The sequence below is a fragment of the Muscardinus avellanarius genome, assembly GCF_963383645.1.
Source record: "Muscardinus avellanarius genome assembly, chromosome: 9".
NCBI lineage: Eukaryota > Metazoa > Chordata > Mammalia > Rodentia > Gliridae > Muscardinus > Muscardinus avellanarius.
This window is the reverse complement of record NC_137795.1, coordinates 48,514,648-48,529,348: the sequence shown is the minus strand read 5'-3', so window position 1 is coordinate 48,529,348 and position 14,701 is coordinate 48,514,648. Positions and strand designations below refer to the sequence as shown.

Below are 14,701 nucleotides of genomic sequence, written 5' to 3'. Positions count from 1 at the left end.
TCAGCATGCCTATAAAACATCGGTGCCTCCGATCTGCCATGTGACTCAGCCAGCCCATCAGGACTATGCGCAACTCTCCAGATACGTGGCCTGTCGGTCCCTTCCCCCATGGCTAGCTGACTCCCGGAGGGTGCTGGGGTTGGGGCCGAATAAAGCAGCGGTCTCTGATAACCCGGTTGGTGTTTTTACCTCTCTCCTAAACTCCCTTACTCTATTTTAAACCTTCCACATACTATACCACATTGCATGGGAGGAAATCTGGTGTCCAGCATTCAGCACAGAGCATGGCATATAGCAAAAACTCAGTCGTGGTGACTACAAATACAGCAGTGAGTTCTCACCTCTGCTATTTTGTTATTCACATAGAAACGCTGTGATAAGGAAAACACCAGGCGCTGTGTGCAGGTATGTTTCTATCACCCTAAACCTCATCATGATATACAATCACAATGCACTAATAAAAGTATATAAACCAACAAGCTGGGTGTGGTGGCACGCACTAGTAATCCCAGTGCTTGGGAGGCTGAGACAGGAGGATTATAGGTTCGAGGCTAGCCTCAGCAATTCAGCAAGGCCCTCAGCAACATAGCAAAAGCCTGTTTCAAAATAAAGAATAAGCCAGGCGTGGTGGTGCACGCTTGTAATCCCAGCATTCAGGAGGCTGAAACTGGAGGATCATGGTTCGCAGACAGCCTCAGCTACTTAGTGAGGCCCTTCGCAACTTAGTGAGACCCTGTTTCAAAATAAAGAATAAAAATAAGGCAGGGGGTGTGGCTCAGAGGTCAAATGGCCCTGCGTTCCATCCCCAGACCCGCAAAAAAAAAAAAGAAAAGAAAAGAAAGAATAAAAAGGATGGAGGTGTAGAATAGGTAGAATGCCCCTGGGTTCAGTCCTCAGTACCGAGAGAGAGAGAGAGAGAGAGAGAGAGAGAGAGAGAGAGAGAGAGAAAGAAAAAGAAGAAGAGGGAGGAGGAGGAGGAGGAGGAGGAGGACGAAGGGGGGGGAGATAAGTTGAAAGAATTATGGCTTAAATGAGAGCAGAAGAAACTGTCAACGAAGCAGCAACTACATCTAAAGCACCATGCTCCCTCCTCCACAACTTTACCCTACTTTTTGCCCAAATTTCCTAATTTTATTCCCTCAAACTTAATTTCCCCACACAGGTCCCAAGAATGTAATGCAATTTTTAAAATTACAATCGTTGTCGTGTGCTATTTCCTTCTCACATTGATCACTTGTAGCATTCCCCTCCTCCTCCTAATAATAATAATAATAATAATAATAATAATAAGCCCACGTTGGAGCTTTTCAGGAACCCTGTGCAAACTTCCTCCAGAAGGGCTTCCTTTGTTTGTATCTCTGAAGCAAATCTAAAGTTGTCAAGATTTGGACTCTGGTCTTGGAACCGTGCCACAGGGGGGTCTGTTGAATCATCCAATGAGCTCTGCCCGTGTGTCGCTGTGACACTCCAGTGGAAGGAAGCCAGGAGCCTATAGTAGCGATGCTGGGGAACCTTTAAGCAGCTGTGGCCATGTAACTTAAAACCTCTGAGAAGTGTGCCCGGGTCCCGCACAGCATTAGTATAACATGAGGGCTGGATGCAGCCGATCTCCGGAGCAGTCTGCGCCCGTCCGCTGCAGGGAAGAGAAGGCTGAAAAGCAAACCTGAATGCAGCCGGAAATGTCCAGATAGATGAGCTTGTGGCATCCGTTCCCTAAATTCAGGTACTGTAATCCTTTGTCTGTGAACCTTCGGCAGTAAGCCAAGCTAAGATTCTGTAAGTTGTGGAAGTGTCTGCAAAGACAGGGCGAGAGGAGAGCGGGGAAAGTGATTAGACTTGAGTTGTTCTCACATCTTTCTTTACCACTATGACAAAGAGGACTAATTCTGTGCACTAATCTTTTCTCCTTGCAGATGTTCAACAGTTTAACTTTATCATGAATTCTCTATTAAATAATGGAAATTTTAGTAGCATATCAGATAATGCACAATTATATTACAAGTGAAAAAAGTTAAAATACTTGATTAGATTTTTAAGAAAAGAGATTGGGATGAGGGTTTTTTTTTTGGAGGGGGAGAGGAAGGGGCTCACATTCCTATTGTTTGGGAGTTTGTTTCTGAGAACCAAGTAAGGGTTTACTTTATTTTTTTTAGGTTTTAGCTTTGAGGCACCAAATTAATGTGGAAAATGTCTAGAAAGACAAACTTTTTTATAATGGAAATTAACTGTTCTGGGAAACTGCAGATTTAGGGCAGAAAGCAAGCAAAAAAGAAAGGAAATGCAGCAGGCTCTTTAGATGGATTTGATAAGTAAATGGCTTGAAAAAAAGATTTCAGTATGCCTGATTTTGTAAGTAACGAAGTTTCATTGTTAAAGATAAAAAAGAGAACTACTATATAGAGCTTAAACGTGGGTTAGGAAAAGCCTACAAATGTTTAGGCAACCCGTAAGAATAAAACAACATCAGAGGCTCCCGGTCTCAAAGCTGGAACAGCTGAAATAGGGCATTACCACAAGGATCAAGAGGAGAGCCTCCAGGAAAGAGAGAGGGAGCAGCAGGAGCCCACGCCACCCGCAGGGGCTTGCATTTTGAGGACGCTCTGTGGACACCTTTCCAAGCCCTTCTTAGCCTGGTGTACTTCTAAAGTGCAAGGACTCCCACTACTGCCTGCACGCAGAGTGCAATTAACAACAAGCTCTTGGTTTGCATAAGAGCAATAGTTTAGCAGCAACAGTCTGACACCAAGTTTAGCAGCAAGTGAGAAAGCAAGAAGAATGGCGAGTGGGGAGAAAGTGCTTCTGCCCCTTAGAAGCTTACAATTAAGTTTCATAAGGTCTGCCTTCCCGAGAGTGGGAAATAAAATATGCAAACATTGACCATTAATCAGTTAGTCCTAAAATTTGAAAAACACATGGACATGATATAATGATTCCTATTCCATAGCGAATTATTTGATTGAGAACACTCGTTCTCCTCTGGGAACGGCTGTGTACATGAGGTTCTGCAGGACAGAGGGGGGGAGCCTTTGGACAGCAGTGGTGGTGGGCAGGGCCAGAGAGAGGGAGAGAGAGAGGGAGAGGGAGAAGGAGAGAGAGAAAGAGGGAGAGGGAGAGAGAGAGCGAGAGAGAGAGAGAGAGAGCGCATATGAACCACTGTCCTAAAACACACCCCTCTCCCTGGAGCCCCCAGTAGACTCAGCAATGATGCTTGGAAATGTTTTCTCTTTCTCTCCACTTGAGGTTACCCCACGATTCAAAAGAGTCAAGAATGATTTTCTTGGGGTAGGAGTTGGAGGCGTTATTTCTTTACTTTTTTTCTTTTCTTTCTTTTCTATTTTTTGGGTGCTGGGGATTGAACCCAGAAACTTTCTATCTCCGAGCTACACCCCCAGCTCCTGATTTTATTTCTTTACTTGGAAACAGGGTCTCACCAGGTTGCGGAGAGCTGGTCTCAACAAGTTACTTGCTGAGAGCCTCGCTACGTTGCCGAAGCTAGCTTTGAACCTCTAATCCTCCTGTCTCAGCCTCCTGAGTACTAGGATTACAAGCTATCTGTCACCACGCTCAGCTGGAGGTGCTATTTCTAACATCCCTTCAGTTATCTAATTTGGAGAAGGTAGTCAGGGGGGCAGCAGACACCATAAAAAATACTCAAGTTTTGGAATCTGACCAAACTGGATTCCAATCCTAGTCCTGACCCTGACTGCAACTTCCCTAACCTCTCAGAGATTGTGTCGTCATCTGCTAAATGGAGATAATAATTTCATCTTTTTTCTTTTTAACCCTGACCAACTGTGGGGCTTCCAGCTTTTCTGACCCTCAATTTCCTTTATCTATAACACGGATGTAATTCCATCTGCTCTTTTCCTTTAGAGGTGTAACAATTAAATAACACATAAAATAATATAATCTTGAAGGTATTTTTGACAAAATCAGAAGGACACTATAGAAGCTTTAAGAATATATAAAATGATTGCTGCTAGTATCCCAAATAATAACAACAGAGGGATTGTTATTATGGAGTTGGTACTTTTGTTTCATTTAATGGAATGGGTACTCATCGGACAAGAATACAGATAGTCCCAGGAGTTTGGGGGACATCACACTAGGTCCACACTCTGGCCCAAGGTGTTCTTTGTCTTTAAATCCATGTGATCGCCGGGCGTGGTGGCGCACACTTGTAATCCCCGCGCTTGGGAGGCAGAAACAGGAGGATCGCGCAGGTTCGAAGCCAGCCGCGCGCGCTGGTTTAGGAGACCCTGTTTCCAAAATGAAAAAATGTAAAAAATAGGTCTGGGAGTGTAGCCCGGAGGTAGAAGGGCTTCCAGGAACCCCAGTACCACCAAAAATAAATAAATAAAAAAAATAAAAAATAAATAAATCCATGTGATCAGTTTGTACCAAAAATAAGAATAGAGAACTGAGCAAGAGGCTATTAATCTTGTCTTTTTAATGTCCTAGATATTGCTGGCAGTCTGGTGAAGTTTGCAGATCTTTCCTTAACATGATGTTTGGATTTTAGTTTTTATTTTTGGTACTGGGGATTTAACCCAGGGCCATTCTACCTCTAAGCTGTATCCCTGGCTCTATTTTATTTGTTATTTTGAAATAAGGTCTCACTAAGTTGGAATTATAGGTGTGTGCCACTGCACCCAGCTAGCAAAATGTCAAAATGTTTTTAAATATATATATATATATATATATATATATATATATATATATTATAAAGGTAGCCAATTGTACTGCAATATATAATGATCAAAGTATTTTAAAACAAAATGAGAATAGTAATATATATATATATATATATATATATATATATATATATATATTTCTTTACCAACATATTAAATAAAAAGATCTAGTGATAGTTCTAATAGCTACCATGATTGTGAAATAGTGATGGGTGTCAATGACATTTTAAAATATATAAATATATATGTGACAACTGTAATGTGACAAGAATATATTTGTAACTTATATGTGCAAAAAGGCCCAAGAGCTCTTTTTTTATTTTTTTATTTTTTATTTTTTTGCGGTACTGGGGATGGAACCCAGGAGTATTGTACCTCCAAGCTACACCCCCAGCCCTATTTTTTAAATCTTTTTATTTTTTATTATTATTTTTTTGAAACAGGGTCTCACTGAGTTGCAAAGGGCCTCACTAAGTAGCTGAGGCCATGAACAGCCATCCTCCAGTCTCAGCCTCCCAAATGCTGGAATTTCAAGTGTGCCCCACCACACCCAGCAATACTACTTTTATTTTTACCTACATTTCAGTTAGAGCCTACTGAAAGTATTTTTTCTCCCATTAAAATTTGTGGAGCCCACGAATTTCATCCCTGGTCCCCTTCAAGGAGTTCACTGACCCTCAGGTTAAGAATCTTTGGTTCAGACCAAAGAGCTGTTTATTAGACAACTCCTGGGTTGAAAGGCTCTGGATGGCTCTCTTCAAAGTGGAACCTCATGGGAACCATCATGAGTTTGAAAGCAAAGAGCAGGAGTCCTGAGTGGCCGTATGGGCCTTTCTAGGGATTTACAGTGCTGCAGACTTAAAGCTGCTGGAGATGGGAAAGTATCAGTTACCGATGAACTCATACTTGGCAAATTTTATGCAATGCTGATACTGTTTTTTGAGAATTTTGGCAAAGAAATGTGTCTCCTACATGAGCAAGATCTGGTTTGTCATTTTCTCAGCACAGAGACAACTTGACAATTCTTGACAATGTTTCCTGACTGTTTTTATCTTACCCTAAATATTTGATAAGTATTTCTTATTGGGGATGGGTTTTCTTGTTGTGATTTATTTATTTTTCTGCGACTACTATAATATTTAAGAAATTACAATTCTTAAGGAAACCACAAAGATTATACTTTTTTCTCCTTTCTTTTGGCTTTGTTCCCAATGAAGAATTGAGAATTCTGTGTATTAGATTTCCAACACCTGAGGTAGATACTACTAGAAGGGAATGTAGAGTTGTGTATTTTAATGAAAAAGTCTCTTAAAAATAACCAAGACAAGGCTCCACGTGTAAAAGAGGGAATTTGCAGGTAGATTCTTTTGAGTAGTTGGGCCTTTAATTTCATGGAGGCAGATTCAGGAAGTAGAATTCTGCAGAAAATCTGCGTGAAGTGATGTGACCTTCTATTTGTGGGGTGAGCTTGAAATTTCCAGTCAGGACAACAGCTGCTCTGTCTGTTCCACTTTCGTGGGCACTGGAAGGACTCCATAGTCCCTGAGGACAAGAAATGTACAAGCCAGATGGGCAGTGGCGGCACAGATGGTGATCCCAGTACTTGGGAGGCTGAGACAGGAGGATCACAGTTCATGGACAGCCTCAACTACTTAGTGAAGCCCTTTGCAACTGAGTGAGACCCTGTTTCTAAATAAAAATTAAAAAAAAATAGGACTGGGGGTGTAGCTCAGAAGTAGAATGCCCTGGGTTCCATCCACAGTGTCACAAAGAGAGAAGGAGAGGGAGAGGGAGAGGGAGAGGGAGAGGGAGAGGGAGAGGGAGGGGGAGGGGGAGGGGGAGGGGGAGAGGGAGGAAGGGAGGGAGAGAGAGAGAGAGAGAGAGAGAGAGAGAGGGAGAGGGAGGGAGAGAGAGAGAAGACAAGAGAAGAGAAGAGAAGAGAAAAAAAAAAGAAATAAAAATCTGGGTATGGTAGTACACATCTGTAATCCCAGTGTGTAGGTGGCTGGGAAAGGAGGACTGCAGATTTCAAACCAACCTTAGCAACTTAGTGAGGACCTCATTAACTTAGTGAGAACCTGTTTCAAAATAAAAATAAAATAGGGCTGGGAGTGTAGCCCCTGGTTCAATTCCCAGTACCTAATAATAATGGAGGAGGAGGAGGAGGAGGAGGAGGAGGAGGAGGAGGAGGAGGAGGAGGAGGAGGGGGAGGGGGAGGAGGAGGGGGAGGAAGAAAAGAAGAAGAACACAGATCATAATGGCTTTACTCCAAGCTGCCTTCCTGGAAGGCTTTGTACATTGTAGTTGGTCAGTACGTAGTAAATACACGAATGATGTCAGAATGCAGAGAAGAGAGGGAACACGATACTTCTGGCAGATGACATGACTGGAGGTGTGAAAGGCTGAGGGTTAGCAAAAAGAAGCAGAAGGGCTTTCCAGCTACGGAGAAGGCAAGGCACGCAGCAGTCAGATGGCCAGCGTGCAGGGCTTCTCTTGTGCAACCTGGGCAGGTAAGTTTGTTGGGCTAATGTCAAAGGATGTCAGGGAAGACTCTAAAGAAGATAAGAAAATTGTTCCTGGACCATCTTTCCTGTGGCAAGAGACAGAGAATAAAAACCACACTGGAACCAGCAGGATGCTGTGCCAAATAAGGAGCCGAGAGCGCCACCAAGACCGTGGTAACAGCAGGGGTTGAATTCAGGAAATAATAGAAGCAAATAACTTCCTGGGATGGGTATGAGTTGTGGCAGCTCTGGAGCAGGTCCCCAAAGACGTGAGGGAAAATATTCAAAGAAAAAGCTGGCAAATCAGTGTTGTCAAGGAGAAGCAATTATTTTCTTTTCTGGCAAATGATTTCTTTGGAAAGAAGAAAGAAGTATTAAAGGCCATGAAAAGGGAACGACTGCAGCAACAACCAACATTTCTCTGGTTATTTATAGCTTAAAGAACACTTTTGCATACCCAAGCATGTTTGAAACAATGGAAAACAGCGAAAAATAGAGACTTACTAAGAAATATATTTTTGTCATAGATAGTTCTAAGTTTCTTCCATATAACAAAAAACATCAGTATCAAGTAGCATTTATTCGGCATGTTCTTTTAATGGCAAGAACCTGGAGTTAAAACTAAAACACCAGTCTTATTTAGGGCTCTACTTTTCTATTTATTGTTCAATGAAGCTATAGCTTCATTTATAAAATAAAAGCCCTGTAAAGTTATGCATGGATATAGTATTACAATAACTTTAGGAAAAAAGTTATCTAAAACTATGACTGGCACCAGGCGTGGTGGTGCACACCTAAAATCCCCGTGACTTGGGAAGCTAAGATGGGATCGCAGGCTCAAGGCCAGCCTGGGCAACTTAGTGAGACCTTGTCGCAAATAAAAAATATAAAAATAACTGGGGATGTAGCTCAGTGGTGGAGTTCCCCTGGGTTTGACCCCCAGTACCAAATAATAATGATGATAAACAAATAAAAATAAAATTATAATTGGAAAATGTTTTAAACTTTTTCTGTGTGTGTGTGAGTGTGTACGGTACTGAAGGTTGAACACAGGGCATTCTACTTCCAACCTACACTCCCAGACCTATTTTTTATTCTTTATTTTGAAACAGGGTCTCACTAAGTTGCAGAGGGCCTCATTCAGTAGCTGAGGAGGCTGGCCATAAACCTGTGATCCTCCTCTCTCGGCCTCCCAAGTACTGGGATTATAAGCATGGGCCACCATGCCTGGCTATGTTAAAATTTTGATAATGTGATATAAACTACTTTCAAATCATCTATTTTGTACATTCAGATTCTCATGTATGGATTTTGGATATTATAATGTCCTCTGTCTTTCTATATATCCACTCATATCTCCCCTCTCCCCTAAGTCCACATAAAATGACATCATGTTGGTGGCTCAACACTGACCATAGTGGGATTGTTTACGCCACAGAAATCAGTAAACCCTACAAATCAGAGCTTCCCTCTACCCGCCACTGGAGTCAGGTGTGGAATATTTACCAGAAGACCGATGTCTTTGGAACACAAGCTGAACACTACAGAGAAGGCCATGTGCTGACGGAAATGTATATGCAGATAAAAATGATGGGAGAAGAACACGAACACAATCTGATCTAAAAATAAAGAGGGTTCTTAAGCCCTGAACAAACGAATAGAAGAAGCATTAAAAAGATAAAAGCCTTCCTTGGCTGAGAAAAGAAAAACCCTTAAGTTTTAATGTTCAAAATGTTTGCCATGTTCCAGGAAAAATTAATTGAAAGAAGGCAATTAAGGTTGAAAGTATCTTTAATTTCTCACACAAAAGAAGTTTTATAAGCATCCTGGCAGAAATAAATAGGTTACCCACAAAGAAACAAAAATCATGCTGGTTTCAGACTTCTTTTTAACCTGAAATATTGAAGTATACATGGCAACATCTGCAGAGTTTTAAAAATAAAATAAGTGATGAATTACACCAAGAGAAGTTGTTCACCCTCCAAGATAAGAGGCATTTTCAGAGATCAATGGCTGAAAATCTAATACTCCTGAACCTTTTTCTGAAAATGTTTTAAAAAATTATATCTACAGTTATCATAGGACGAATCAAAATGAGAATTAAAAACGAGAAAATTGAAGTGAGGTCCTCCAATGAATGGCCTAAACTAGTTAAGGTTATATAACCATTATAAATATGATTAAAATAGTAAATAAAGACTTCGGCTATGCCACCCTGAATGTGCCCAATCTCGTTGGATCTCAGAAGCTAAGCAGGGTTGGGCCTGGTTAGTAGTTGGATGAGAGACCACCTGAGAATACTGGGTGCTGTAGGCTTACACAAATAATAAATAAAAGCACTAAAAATTAACACTAAGAGGAAAGATGATTAGCAGACATGGATTTTTTATACAGGGGAGTGGGAGTGAAAGGTCTTAAGTTCAAAGGAAAAGCAGAGGGAAATTAAGTGTATTAGAGCTCTTGTTTAATACAGATAGAGTCAGAAGTTATTATTTTATCTTATCTTTGATAATTAGAGAAATGTATGTTAAATCATATTACAAAAAACATACAAATAAACTGGACGTAGTGGTATATGCCTGCAATCCCAGTACTTGGGAGGCTGAGACAGGAGGATCACAGGAAACTTGGTGAGAACCTGTTTCAAAATAAAAAGGGCTGTGTATGTAGCTCAGTAGTAGAGTGCCCCTGGGTTCGGTACCCAAAGCCACAAATACACAAATAGCCAGTAGTTAGAATATACAACAGAATGTGTATATTCCTTTCAAATACCTCATGTTATAAAAATAATATAGTTCATATAGAAAAAGTCAGAAGCACTGGGTATAGTACAGTCACATAAAAATCAAAACATAAAGCAAAATAAGAAAATAAGGCCAGCCACTCAATTTTGCAATCTTGACAAAAAATATTAATCTTTTAAACTAGTCTCTTCAAAAGACAAAGAGAGGAAAATATTTAAAAATAGAAGTTAACTAGCTGGGCATGGTGGCACACGCTTGTAATCCCAGCATTTGGGAGGCTGAGACCAGAATATTGCGGTTCGTGGACAGCCTCAGCTACTCAGTGAGGCTCTCCGCAACCTAGTGAGACCCTGTTTCAAAGTAAAGAATAAAAATCAGGGCAAAGGGTATAGCTTAGAGGGTGAATGCTCCTGGGTTCCATCCCCAGACCCCCCCCCACACACACACACAAAATAGAAGTTAACTATGTAAGAGACAAAAATAAGACCTAGTAACAAAAAGGTTAAAAATGCAGGGATACATCATGTAATTTTACAAAAAGCACAAGCAGAAAGAAAGAAAAAATGGCAATATTAATAGCAGATGAAAAAGAATTCATAACAGAAAACTCAACCTGAAAAAGAATATTATTTTATGTGAATAAATGCTATATTCTACAATAAAATGTGATATATATCAGTCTCTTTATGTATAAAACAGCATCAAAACAGAGAAGTTTGACTACAATAGGCCACTACTATATCAGTGATATACTATACTATATCAAGAAATTTTATGTGTCACACATATACACACAGAATCTTGTTCTCTAGAAGAAACTCTGTTTTAAGCATTCATGGATGATTTGCTAAAATTAATTATAAACTAGTCCACCAAGAAATCTCAATAAGTTCCAAAAAGTAGAAATAATTCAGCCTACATTTCTTGGCAGCAGTGCATAATCAAAAACAGAAGTCTAATCAAAGAAACGTCAACTACTTGGAATAAAAAATTCTCCTCTAAATAATTATTGGGTCAGAGAGAAAAGGAAACAGACTAGTTTGCTTAGAATATGAAAATAATACTTACTAAATTCTCGTGTCCTAATTCTTACTAGAAATAATTTCATAACCCTAATTTTTTTTCTTTTAAAAGGAAATCAATTAAATTATTCAAAGGAAAGCTTAGAAAGATACTTGCACCTCATACTCATGTTAAAAAAATACCATTAAAAAATAATCAAGCCTCACCGGGCGTGGTGGCGCAGGCTTGTAATCCCCCGCGCTTGGGAGGCGGAGACAGGAGGATCGCGCAGGTTTGAAGCCAGCCGCGCTGGCTTAAGAGACCCTGTTTCCAAATAAAAATATATTTAAAAAAAAATAGGTCTGGGAGTGTAGCCCAGAGGTAGAAGGGCTTCCAGGAACCCCAGTGCCACACACACACACACACACACACACACACACAAATAATAATCATAATAATAATCAAGCCTGGCATGGTGGCGCACGCCTGTCATCCTGGCGCTTGGCTGAGACAGGAGACAGGAGGATGGAGGCCAGCGGAGACCTTCAGCAACTTAGCGGAACCCTTTAGCTGGGCATGGTGGAACACGCTAGTAATCCCTGCGCTTGGAAGGCTGAGACAGGAGGATCGCACAATTTCGAAGCCAGCTTCTGCTGGCTTAAGAGACCCTGTTTCCAAATAAAAATATAAAATAGGTCTGGCAGTGTAGCCGGGAGGTAGAAGGGTTTCCAGGAACCCCAGTACAAAAAAAAAAAAAAAAAATCAATAAGCTAGGCCTGGTGGCGCACGCTTATAATTTCAGCATTTGGGAGGCTGAGACAGGAGGTTCATGGTTTGTGGACAGCCTCAGCTAGGTAGGGAGGTCTTTTGCAACTCAGTGAGACCTTGTTTCAAAATAAAGAATAAAGAATAGGGCTGGGGGTGTAGCTCGGAAGTAGAATGCCCCTGGGTTTCATCCTCAGTAGCACGCGCGCGCACACACACACACACATAATAATAATAATAATAATAATAATAATAATAAGCAAGAAACACAATCAGAAAAGCTACCATTCACAAGTACAACTTGAAAGATATGTGGCAATGACTTCAAAAAAATTACCTATATGAATAAAATGGAATTATACTGAGAGATATTGTAAACATATAAATCAGTTCCTGGCTTATTTTTAGTTATTAATTGACTGGTAAACCTCTAGCAACTGGCTCTCCAAAAATAAATGCTTATAAATGTATGCAAGCTTACTAAATGTTTTAGTTTGCTTCTCTGTTGCTGTGACCAAACTATGTGCTACAAACAGCACAGTAAAGGTTTATTTGGGCTCAGTGGCTGACTCCACGGAGACGTGGAGACGTCATCATAGCACAGCATGTGGCGGGGACAGCAGTTCATTTCATGGCAGCTGAAAAGCAGAGAGTGACTGGGAAATACCAGGGACAGGTGTAGTCCCCAGGGCCGCACTCCCAGTGACCCACCTCCTCTAGCCACACCCCTTCTGCCTAAGTTACCACCCAGTAAATCCATTCTAATTATTAACCCTTCTGTGGGTTTGCTCATTGATGAGATTAGAGCCCTGATTCAATTATTTCACCTCTGAAAACACTCTAGTAGGAGATGCTTTCAACACATGAGCCTTTGGGGGAACTTTCCAAATCCAAACCATAACTCTATGAAAACTTATGTCTTACTAATTTACAGATGAAAAGGTTGTATAACGTACCATTTTAAAAACAACAATGAGATGCCAGGCGTGGTGGCGCAGTTGCAAAGCCAGCCGCGCGCGCTGACTTTGGAGACCCTGTTTCCAAATAAAAATGTAAAAATAGGTCTGGGAGTGTAGCCCGGAGGTAGAAGGGCTTCCAGAAACCCCAGTACCACCACCACCACCACAACAACAACAACAACAACAACAATGAGATACACAATCCTCTTTATGGCCAAATGATTCTCACGCAATGTTTTCACTGACTTTTACCAAACTCATAACTGTAGGCAGCCAATCAAGAGCTACAATTGAGGAATGAGTATAGTTCCATACAGATCCCATTAGGTTAATTTTTTCATATATTACATTCATTACATTAATGAGTTAGATAAACAAAGATGTCTATCCAGGCTTATCCATCAATGACATGAGTGCCTTTTCTTTCTTTTTTTTTTTTCTTTTTTTTTTTGGCGGGTCTGGGGATGGAACCCGGGGGCATTCGACCTCTGAGCTTCACCCCCTGCCCTAGTTTTTATTCTTTATTTTGAAACAGTATCTCACTAAATTGTGGAGGGCCTCACTAAGTAGCTGAGGCTGTCCACGAACCATGATCCTATGGTCTCAGTCTCCCAAATGCTGGGATTACAAGCGTGCGCCACCACGCCCGGCTAAATGCCTTCTCTTTCTGAATCAGATAATAACTTCAATTTCGTGGGTTAGAAACAATAGTGTGACTACAGGCACAATACACTAAACTTAATCTGTTTTGTTTTTTTCCATCACTTTCTTGAGTGTAAACAATCAACAAAACCGTAAGTCAAACTCTGATTTGTAGTATTTACCATTTTCCATTGGATAGAATATTCTCAAATGGCTAATTCTAATCTACCAACAGGAGGTCAACGAGCTCTGAGCTGGGAGGAGCTGCATGGCAGCACACACCTCCTGAAGCATTTTTATCAGAAATACAAATAACCTCAAGGATACAAAGTAACAGCCGGGTGTGGCGGCGCACACTTGTAATCCCCGCGCTTGGGAGGCTGAGACAGGAGGATCGCACGGGTTCGAAGCCAGCCTCAGCTGCTTAGTGAGGCTCTCAGCTACTTAGTGAGACCCTGTTTCCAAATAAAATATAAAATAGGTCTGGGAGTATAGCCTGGAGGTAGAAAGCCTCTGGGTTCCACCCCTAGTACCACCAAAAAAAAAAAAAATAACATGCAAAGAAATATTAGAAAAGGATGTGTTTTAGGAACTTATTGCCTATTTGCAATTTTTAGATATATAAGGAAGAATCACATATCCTTTGATAAAAGGTTTAGTCAAATAGTGATATATAACTGATTATCTGTTTAACAACCTTTAAAATATAATATGGTCACAGTGCCTGTAATCCCATTACTTAGGAGATAGGAGGATTTCAGGTCTTAGCAACTTAGGGAAACCCTAATCAACTTAGTATAAGACCCTGTTTCCAAAGGGCTGGGGGTGAAGCACCCAGATAGAATGCCTCTGGATTCAATTCCTAGTATCAAAAAATAAATATAACTAAAATGTGCAAAACTATTCTTAACTGGTGAATCATACAAAAGCAGGCCTTGAGCCACACAGGGACTGTTTATTGGCTGCTGGTACAGAATATTTGCTTCATTCTTCTACTAAAATAAGTTCTAGGTTGATTATATATTTGATTAACAAAACATAATAAAATAAAAAAGTAAATGTTATTAAATGCCTAGAAGAGGAAAGACTATGTTTAAAAGTATTATAAGAAATTTTAAAGGGAAGTCTTCATATATTTGATTAAACAAAATATTGCAGCTCAATTAACAGGATAAACAGAAAATATGGTGGTACTTTTTGAGGCTTTGGGGGTAGAGTTAGAAGACTGAAAAAAAAATATTACCACCCAGAATTTTCTGTTTAAGCTTTTCCAAATGTCTCACTGCTATTTTTCAAAGGATCAAAAAGTTATATTTTCTAATATAGTTTATTCTTTCACAAGAGTTTAAGAAATGTTTTTCCAAAGCCAAATCTGAATGTCTCTCAATAGG

At 40.4% G+C, this 14,701-nt stretch overlaps 1 protein-coding gene across 1 annotated transcript in view; it reads right to left on the bottom strand.

Annotated features, from left to right (window-relative positions):
• Nucleotides 1-14,701, bottom strand: part of FBXL13 (F-box and leucine rich repeat protein 13) — a gene marked incomplete at both ends in the record, with an annotated part of 242,481 nt that overhangs the window by 95,746 nt on the left and 132,034 nt on the right. The window contains one exon of the mRNA XM_080701187.1: nt 1,664-1,793. Within this exon, the coding sequence (XP_080557313.1) occupies nt 1,664-1,793 (130 nt within the window). The remainder of the gene's footprint in view (nt 1-1,663; nt 1,794-14,701) is intronic.